Consider the following 11,147-nt stretch of genomic DNA (forward strand, 5'->3'; position numbering starts at 1 on the left):
ACACGTAGAATACTTAATGCTTTGTATATTATACAATCAATGTCTTTAGGGAGCCAACCCCTATATTATATTATATATAATTATTTAACAAAGCAAAAAATATAGAACAGTTGATACACATGATATTAAATTTTATTACATGCATTCATAGAACACACTAACTTTCAGTCAGGGAAGAAAAAGTCACAAAATAAGTCAAAATAAACATTTTATAAATGCCAAAAAATAATGCAAACAAGAACATAGGTCATCACTAGATTACTTTCAATATTAACATTTAACGTTACACCGTAAAATGCATGCTTGCTTTAATATTAGTACAGTTGGAAGTTATAGATTCCCAGTTATTGGTATGCAGTTTATTTATCATAATATCGTGATCATGTCAAGGTAGGCGTTAGTGTAGTGTAATAAGAAAAGCAGTAGAAAAGCAGCCTTTTCAGTTTAAACATATTCGTCTATAACATTGCTTTAAATATCCCTTCGTGTCTTTTAAAGTAATTATTATACGAATGTGTGTAATAAAATGTAACATTATGCTGATAGATTTTCTTACTCCTTCGCTTCATGTATAATATAGGGGTTGACTCCATAAAGACACTGAATGAGTAGTGTACAAAGCACTGAGTACATATTGTACCAATCTAATGTTCACCTACTATTGGCTGGTAATTCCTGTTTTACCCTGTACTTAACCTTTTTAAAGGAACATTTAAAGTGCTTTTTGCTCAAACGATCAAATAGGGTTTTGTGCAATTCCTTCTTTTCCCTATCATGAGCCACTATCATGATTCATGATAGCTTTGATGAATATGTACAAACGATGCTACTAGGTTCTTCTAGATTACTCAATAAACACATTGTTTAAGATGCCTAAAAAACAAAAAACCAGTATATTGTCTGATTAATCAACTGTCTTCGAGTTAGTCAGCTAATAAGGCGACTATTAACGAATCAGATAATGGTTAATAAATTGGGCTTTTTTATTTATTCTTGGGTATTTGAGAAACCGTAGTCTTTCATTTCCGTATTGTCATTAAATGTTTTATTGATAAAAGTGGTGGTAAATGAGTGCAATCTTGCCATTGGAATAAACTCCCTGAAGTTTAATCATGCAACATAAATTCACATTGATTTACTTGAGATATTAGCCTGTATTCTTTTTAAAATTATTTAGACAATCCCCAAGGTTATAACACAACCTACCAAATAAAACACTCTCTTCTCCACTAGATTCTTGTACTGAAATGACGTCGGTTTCTTGACCGCCATTGAAATGGGTAATATCCCAATTGGTCTCTCCTGATTCTTCATCTGTGAATCCCATAATATCTCCTTCATTTTTTAAATCAAAAACGGAACCGTAAGAGCCGGGGATTGTGAAAATTGAGTCTGTCTTATTGGGTTCAAGGAGTAATGGGTCTTGATTGAAAATACCACTGGTTTCTGGCCAGTTCTGCAAATTCCAAAGGTTGATTTTCTGTGTGTTTGGCTCTATATTCCAAAAATCTGTGTCTACATTCATTGCTTCTTCGTCCCATAGATTCTTTGGTTCTGTAACTGCTTCTTCATGTAAAACTTCTATATTGATATTCAAATTTGGGTTGGGTTTCATATGTTTTAAGATTTCAGAATCAATATTTTTTGTGCTACCTAAACTTGGTATAGAGTTATTTGTTTCACCTGACTCTTTACTGTCGACAGAACTAATATTTTTAGTCGCATTTTCATTTTCAGAATCGACATTTGTACTAATTCTTTTGTTCGGAATTTCCCGTAACTGATCTACTGCTGTAATCGAACGCTTTGTTAGAGAATTTTCATCTTTTATCGATTTACTGTTTTGTGGTGATTCCAGTCTAGAGGGCGCTATTTTAAACCATTTACTATAATTTCTTTGTTCAGGTATACGTACATCATTGTACGTGGAAAGAATATCTGATTTGAACTTTCCTGCTTTTGATTTTTTCTGATTTTGTGAAGTTTTATCTTTCAAGATAGAGAAAATATTGTCACTGCCATTTAATTTCACATCTGTATCCGCTACTGTTCTGTTTTCTAAGAATTTCTGGCTGTCCTTTCTAAACGAAACTTGGGAATATTTCTGTCTTCCTGAATTTGTTACTGTTTCGAGCGTGTCAAGTTTTTCTACAGAGATAACAGCAGCATCTGGTGTCAGTAGAATTAGTTTTTGTTCGCCAGAAATTATCATCTTTGTTTTTTGAACGTCATTTTTCTGTACTTTAGAAACCAATCTTCTCACCTGAAATTAAAAATGATAAATATATGCAGAACTTGTGTCTACACTACTTACATGTACATCTCTCTTACTAAGATATCAAATTATACGGCCAACATGATTTATTATGCTGCTCTTCAATATTTTAATTATTCTATATTTTTGAGACATTTATTCAGTTGCTGTATCCTAAATACTGCTGACAGATATAATCTATTCATATTAATATTTTTACAGATTTTCTTCCATCCAAGGGTTTAAAATTATTCCTAAACGTTCAACTGTAAAAAAAAACAAAAAAACAGCAATTAAAGTATTTAAACTCTGTGTTTTTTACATATCTGATGTATAAAAGTGTAAATTAAATGTTTACTTTAATTAAATGTTTACTCGTGTTATTAACGAGACAGATTTATCATTTATTTTAATATCGATGTTTCTTTTAGTTAAATATATTTTTTGAAATGCGTGTTACTTATTCTGTAAAATCTGTATTGTGAAATTCCCGCCTATTCACTAGATTTGTAGAAGAATCTCGAGCGTCAAGAATCAACAATGTATACATGTATGTAAATACAAGTATCCTTGCCTTAGCTGAAATGTCTAGAAAATCTCCTCTCTAGCTTATAAAATGTAACCAACGAAACGCGAAGAGACAGTATATATTGTTGGTTTGCTACAGATGGTATACTATAAACTTCGAAAGCTATATATATTTGACTAGGAAGGTTTATAAATTTCAAATATTACAAATCTTTTAATTTCAGCGCATCGGATTAACATCGGATGATAGCATTTTTACAAAGACATTATATAACTTCAGCTACGAAAAACTCATGTGTGATCTCTGAAAAGCTATCTAGTTCCCCGTTTAGTGCTTTGTACATATATCGACTCAGAATTACCTCGCTCGTCGTGAACCCTCGATAAGACTTTAAAGAAGTTCTGGATCGGATAGAAAATTCAATATTGTTTGCAAAACTTTTGTATATAAATCATCCTTTGTAATGTAATAACCATTATTATGAATTGTATTATTGCTTATATATTAAAATATATTTGTGCTAAGAAAGAACAGCACATCAGCATGTGTTCTTTTTTCGTCTTTATTTGTATGTTACTTGAGATTTGAAACAACCAATCAATTACTGTTTGAAAAAATGATATAAAATCAACATTAGAAAACAGAGGACATACATACATACATATGAATTCCAGTCCCAAAAAACAACAACAACAACAACTTATAATTTGCTGGTGCTAGTACAAGTTGTTTAATTAAAATATATCACAAAATCTTAGATAATAAAGTACATAATACAAAACGAGAGAATGATAGCGACCTCATTCTATAAATAAGTTATGTAAATTTCGGGCAGACCAATTATCAAATGGAGATTCCATGTCCGCCAAAGAATACGTTACAGTATAAAAATTTTGTTCATACGGCAGACGTAAACTTAAATTGATTGATTGTTGCTAAGCGCAAAGCTACAAAATGGATTATCTGTGTTCTGCTTACTACGAGTATCAAAACCATACTTTTAGCGTCGTAAACTTATTGACTAACTGCTGAGCCACTGGGGAGAGGGACATTAAAGAAAGATAACAATGGAATAAGGACTGAATTTCGACATATTAATGATATGTTGTTGAATTAATCTACAAAAAAGTATTTTATTGGTTAATTCTGTATAGGATAATGTTGTATTCAAGTTCAGTTAGTGATTTTTAGTTGTCTTCCTCCATTATGTGTCTTAACATGGTTCTTACAAATATTCGCCATAGTACATAAGCTTTTTTACTTAACATTTAGGTGATTATTTGTAATTAGAGCTTTATTTTTTACAGGAATTTGCAGAAGATGGAATGTGTATAGTTGTAAACGTTTAATAAATGTATGTTATTCGTCATTTTTGTGGTTGTATAGTTTGTCATAAATAAAATATTTCAACTTTTTATTGAGCTTATGTATTTCGTTCATAAATTAGAATAATATACGAAAACACAAGAATATAACAACAGCAAGAGGACATAAAAGTACAAGAAGATGGTATTAGAGAGAGAGGAATAAAACTGTCGGTTGAAGAAAGAAAGAACTGTGAGAGTAGAGTAGTAAAAAATGAGACGGAACTTCTAGAACATGGTAGTGTGGATAAAAGCCAAAAACTATAGAAAAATGACCTAACAGTAGAAAAAACTCAATTTTCAGAAAGGAGAAAGCACTGCAAAGGGATAACAAAATAATGATAGTATAGGACAACAGTAAAAAAAGGATAACAAAGCAATGATTGGATCGAACAACAGTAAAAAAGGGATAACAAGACAATGACAGTATGGAACAACAGTAAAAAAAGGAAAAGAAGACAATGACAGTACAGAACAACAGTAAAAAAAGGAAAAGAAGACAATGACAGTACAGAACAACAATAAAAAAGAATAAGAAGACAATAACAGTACAGAACAACAATAAAAAAGAATAAGAAGACAATAACAATACAGAACAACAATAAAAAAAGAATAAGAAGACAATAACAGTACAGAACAACAGTAAAAAAGAATAAGAAGACAATAACAGTACAGAACAACAGTAAAAAAGTGAATAAGAAGACAATAACAGTACAGAACAACAGTAAAAAAGAATAAGAAGACAATAACAGTACAGAACAACAATAAAAAAGAATAAGAAGACAATAACAGTACAGAACAACAATAAAAAAGAATAAGAAGACAATAACAGTACAGAACAACAGTAAAAAGTGGATAACATGACAACGTCAGTACATAACAACAGTAAAAAGTGGATAACAAGACAATGACAGTACAGAACAATAGTAAAAAAAGAGATAATGAGAAAATGATTGTACATAACAACAGTAAAAAAGAATAAGAAGACGATGACAGTAGAGAACAACAGTAAAGAAGGAGATAATGAGAAAATGATTGTACAGAACAACAGTAAAAAAGAATAAGAAGACGATGACAGTATAGAACAACAGTAAAGAAGGAGATAATGAGAAAATTATTGTACAGAACAACAGTAAAAAAGAATAAGAAGACAATGACAGTAGAGAACAACAGTAAAAAGTGGATAACATGACAATGTCAGTATAGAACAAAATTATTCACAAGAGAAAGGTAGTATCAAAACTACAAAAAGAGACATATTATAAAAAAAGAAATACATCCTAAAAAGATAGGATGTCTATAGAAAGGGGAAGCAACTACAAGAAAATACAGTAGAGAAGTGGAAAAAATTACTTAGGAGAAAATTTGTTTGTTTTAGCGTAAAGTTACAAAGTAGTCTAAGTGCTCTTTGACAACCACGGAGAATCGAAACCCAGTTTCAAAATTATAAGTCCGTAAATTTATCGCTGACCCACTGAGAAAAAGATAACCAATATTTATTAAAATACGCTGACATGACATAAATATTTTGCCAAAAACATCCTGCATTCCAAATTAAAATACTATACTTCCTAGATTTTAAATTAGTATACTGTTAAAACATCTAAACATTTGAAATAGGCATATTAGCGTTTAATAGCTCAAAAACGTATACTTTCATTAAACATTGTTCAGTGTAATTTGTATGCTGTCAAAAACAAAAAATAGTCGTTTTATCATATTTGCTTCTTAGATTCTCATTTATAAATTTATCTTTGGGAAAGCTAAGAAAAATATAAATTCCCTATTGACAGTCAATCAAAATACATTTTAAAATTACAGGATAACTTAATTTATTATTATTCCCTCTTTCTTTATATTGTAATATAAAAATTAAATGTTACTAATTTATGCATTTATCTTTTCTGTAGAAGGATATTCCCCATCTTTACGAATCAGTCAACCATCACCAGAAAAACGTCAGTATAACAAAATGAAACATAAAAAATACTTAGTTAGAAAGTATTTCAATTGAGAAATAAGTTTTTATAGTATAAACCACTATCTGAAGAAACTCCATCTAATCAAAACTAAAACCGAAATAAACTAGCTAAAATTATCACAAAAGAGTAAACAATTCACATTCACAAAAATATGAAAACTTTTAAAATCGTCACCTAAGTGTACAAAGTGAAACAGTTAATTTAAGTTAGGTTTCCTGGTGTTTTAGGCTGCATTATTTTACTTCTTATTTTAAAACCGTGTTACAATAAATTAACAGCCAACTCTTTGTACTATAACATTACGTATTATGTTCACTCGACGAATTAAATTAACATCAAAAATCCTAAACTTATTAAAAATGTTCGATAAAAAATAAAACAACTATACAATAAAATGACCGTCCACAATTTAGTTCATCATCAGTGCTCATATAGAGCTCATCTTCAGGTTCGAAAACTTGCACTGATGAGGTAGTAAATATTAGGTGGTCGCGTTATTGTAAGCTTTTTATCACAGTACTGTTAAATGACATCCTTACAGTCCTCGTAACTGTACGCGAGTACTGCTGAATAGCACTATTACAGCCCATATATGATTACATCACCATTACTACTAAATGATAGCCTTACAGTATACATGGAGATATATCAGTAAATACTTCTAAATTACGCCCTTACAGTTTACGTCAACGTACATCAGTCTTTTATGTTGTATATATGTATGAGAATATATCGACATTGTTAAATAACAAAGTTACAGTCTACATGGGTATACATCAATATTGTTAAATAGAAAACTTACAGTTTGTGTGGGTACACATCAGTATTGTTAAATAACAAACTTACAGTCTACATGGATATACATCGATATTGATAAACAAACTTACAGTCTACATGGGTATACATCAATATTGTTAAATAGAAAACTTACAGTTTGTGTGGGTACACATCAGTATTGTTAAATAACAAACTTACAGTCTACATGGGTATACATCAATATTGTTAAATAGAAAACTTACAATTTGTGTGGGTACACATCAGTATTGTTAAATAACAAACTTACAGTCTACATGAGTATACATCAATATTGTTAAATAGAAAACTTACAATTTGTGTGGGTACACATCAGTATTGTTAAATAACAAACTTACAGTCTACATGGATATACATCGATATTGATAAACAAAGTTACAGTCTACATGGATATACATCATTATTGTTAAATAACAAACTTACAGTTTGTGTGGGTACACATCAGTATTGTTAAATAACAAACTTACAGTCTACATGGGTATACATCAATATTGTTAAATAGAAAACTTACAATTTGTGTGGGTACACATCAGTATTGTTAAATAACAAACTTACAGTCTACATGGGTATACATCGATATTGATAAACAAAGTTACAGTCTACATGGATATACATCATTATTGTTTAATAACAAACTTACAGTTTGTGTGGGTACACATCAGTATTGTTAAATAACAAACTTACAGTCTACATGGATATACATCATTATTGTTAAATAACAAACTTACAGTTTGTGTGGGTACACATCAGTATTGTTAAATAATAAACTTACAGTCTACATGGGTATACATCGATATTGTTAAACAACAAAGTTACAGTCTACATGGGTATACATCATTATTGTTAAATAACAAACTTACAGTCTATATGAGCATACATCATTATTGTTAAATAAATTGCTTACAGTCTACGTAAGTACACATCAGTATTGTTAAATGTGTGTGTTTTTCTTTCAGCAAAGCCATATCAGACTATCTGCTGAGTCCATCGAGGAGAATCGAACGCCTGAGTTTAGGCGTTGTAAATCCGTGGACTTACCACTGTATTAGCGGGGTGCATATTGTTAAATAACAAAATTATCGTTTACACGAGTTCATCCATCTATCTGCCTGTATAAAGACTAATGTTTGTTTGCACCTATTGAGCCAACTTGAATCAAATTTTGTATGCAAATACTATGAAATATAATGAATGTCCTAATATGGTCAAAATTGAACTTAACCCAATTTCTCTTTTGTAAAGTCTTTTGGTTAAAGACTCTCAGCCTATTCAGTCAATCTCAAATCATCGTTGCAGGATGACGCTTTTTATAATTTGGAATAATCCGAAGGGATTGAAGGTCAAAATATGAAAGTGCTAAATTGTTTATTAAATAGCCTTTCTTTTCTCATGGTCAGTGATATGTAGTGTGTTCAATTGAAGGTCATCTCAAAGTCTATTTGTTGGTAGATAGAAAAAAACTGTAAATGTTGTTTACAAGTTTTGTTATAATTTTGTAAGTCTTTTGACTAGATGATCGAAGTGTGGCGTTTTTATACAATCCAAATATGCAGCTTTCTATGGAAGTTTATTAAATTTGGGTTCCTTACCCAAAAGAGGGTTGCGAGATAAATATATATAAATGAAATATCTACAACAATGCACTACTATTTTGTGTGTGTGAAGGGGATAATCACAACCTGAAATATTTTCAAAGAGGGGACCCAGCGAAAAGAGTTTGAGAACCCTTGTTCTAAGATAGCTAACTTGGACTTTGTTTTGGTGTAATACATTAATACATACACAAGAAATTGTCATATCTCTTTGTTTTCTTCATTTTTGTATTACACTAAGAAGAACAAGTTATACTCCTTCTTTTATCATTTTTGCCCCCTCCCCCAGTGGAACAGCGGTAAGTCTTCGGATTTACAACGCTAAAATCAGGAGTTCGATTTCCCTCTGTGGACACAGCAGATAACCCGATATAGCTTTACTATAATAAAACACACACATAGCTACTTTTGAAAAGGTCCAAGCTGGGCAGCTGGTTCGGGCGCTCGACTCGTAATCTGACAGTCGCGGATTTCAATCTCTATCAAACACGGTCGCTCTCTCAGCCATGGAGGCGTTATAATATCATAGCCACTCGACTATTCGTTGGTAAAAGAGTAGTCTAAGAGTTAGCGGTGGATAGTGATGACTATTTGCCTTCCTTCTAGTTTTACACTGCTGAATTAGAGACGACTAGCGCAGCCCTCGTTTAGTTTTGTGCGAAATTCATAAACAAAATGTTACCATTATAATTTTAGCATATATGTAGCTGTTCAAATAACTAAATCATGCTAAGAACCTTATAAAATTATTTACTATTTTCTCTCACCCCCCGCTAGTAGAACGGTATGTCTACGGATTTACAACGTTAAAATCAGGGGTTCGATTCCCCTCGGTGGGTTCAGGAGATAGTCCGATGTGGCTTTGCTATAAGAAAAACGCACACACATTTTTCTCTGTAATTAATTTTCTAGTTGCTACCAGTTTATAAAAATTTAACATGGCTATGACTCATAATGTGTATTTTCTTATAGCAGAGCCCCATTGAGATATCTGCTGAGCCCACCGAGGGGAATCGAACCCCTGATTTTAGCGTTGTAAATCCGGAGACATACCGCTGTACTAGCGGGGGGATATGACTCATAAAATTACGATATTTTACTCCAGCGATACAATAAACATCCTAATTTTTAATAGTTTTTTTAATAGGCATTTGTTATCTATCGATTATGTATTATAGTGGCCCAAAAGTGTAGAGCATATTGAAGATTGACTTAAATCGTGAATAAGTTTAGCACTTACCTCTTGTTCGTATCCCATACAGGAAGAAGGGAACACTATTAAAATCAGCAGCACTCTTGACATCCAAAAGATTAATAAAGACTTGAGAACGAAAGATTTTTGCAGATATTTTTTTTTCATATTTCATCCCGTTTATAAATTACAAATAACTTCAGTAGCTACAAGAAACTTGTATTTATATACCACCAGTCATAAGGTACACAATACTTATTATGCTCAACCAGCAGGTATGCTCCGAAACCAGGCTGTGCGTGTGAGAACCCTCGGAGACTGTTTTTACTTCCTCCTTGTTACACTGACGTCAGCAAATAAACAAACAAGGCTACTGCTCTTTTCTTAACTTCTCTTTCTTTGAGGGGTAGTGTTAGTTAAAACCATTTGTGCTTTATCGTTTTTGTTTTGTTTTTATCAGAAGTGGTAATTATGTTTTACAGTGTCTGTTTTGTTATGCTAAAATACATTTAGAAAAACAAAAAACAGAAAAACAGAACCCGGTATTACGATTACGGTTCATAAAAGCACCTTACTCTGTCACTCAGATAGTAGTTTGCACAGAAATAATATAATCACAAAGGTGGCATGCCATGAAATTAACGCAATTCTTCACGTTATCACAGCAAAAATATTCATTTGAGTCCCCAAGCGATCTTTCTTGGTTACGTAATAAAAACAAATATAGCACATTTGTCGAGATCGGGACGCTTGTGAGGAAGTATTATAACTGTCTTTTCTTGCTTCCCAACTGAACCGTACCAGTTGAAAGAGGCGCCGCGAATCATTACTCATGAGGCTCATGAATCTCTTTCAAAAAAATTACGTTTTCTCAGTTTGTGCATTCACATCGGTTTCAGCGTGTTTTCTGGGTTGTTGTTGTGTTTTTACGTAAGTACAGAATCATCAGTACGTGGGCTTTTTCATCTGTTTATTTCGCTTAGGTGTTTTTATTACTTATCCTGATAATTTTGTTTACCTAAAATATATATTTCTGGAATGACTTATCCAAAGCGAGTTAACTAAATCAGTTTGTTTTGTTTGTTTTTAGAATGTTGCGCAAAGCTACTCGAGGGCTATTTGCACTAGCCGTCACTAATTTAGCAGTGTACGACTAGAGGGAAGGCAGCTTGTCATCACCACCCACCGCCAACTCTTGGGCTACTTTTTTACCAGCGAACAGTGGGATTCACCGTCACATTATAACGCCCCCACGGCTGAAACGGCGAGCATGTATGGTGTTATGGGGGTTCGAACCCACGACCCTCGAATAACGAGTCGAGTACCTTAACCACCTGGCCATTCTGGGCCCAAACAAATCTGTTTAATCGTTTTCGCCTCAAGCTATGTCTTCCGTTTCACACATTCTTATGTTGTTTATA

General features: G+C 32.2%; 1 protein-coding gene across 1 annotated transcript in view; it reads right to left on the minus strand.

Annotated features, from left to right (window-relative positions):
* Window positions 1-10,025, minus strand: part of LOC143252008 (uncharacterized) — a 35,707-nt gene extending 25,682 nt beyond the window's left edge. Inside the window, exons 1-2 of the mRNA XM_076503514.1 lie at window positions 9,775-10,025; window positions 1,207-2,263 (exon numbers count right to left, since the gene is read on the minus strand). Coding sequence (XP_076359629.1) covers window positions 1,207-2,263; window positions 9,775-9,894 — 1,177 coding nt within the window. The 5' untranslated portion in view covers window positions 9,895-10,025. The remainder of the gene's footprint in view (window positions 1-1,206; window positions 2,264-9,774) is intronic.
* Between the last annotated feature and the right edge of the window lie 1,122 nt (window positions 10,026-11,147).

The sequence above is a fragment of the Tachypleus tridentatus genome, chromosome 6 (assembly GCF_004210375.1).
Source record: "Tachypleus tridentatus isolate NWPU-2018 chromosome 6, ASM421037v1, whole genome shotgun sequence".
Lineage (NCBI taxonomy): Eukaryota > Metazoa > Arthropoda > Merostomata > Xiphosura > Limulidae > Tachypleus > Tachypleus tridentatus.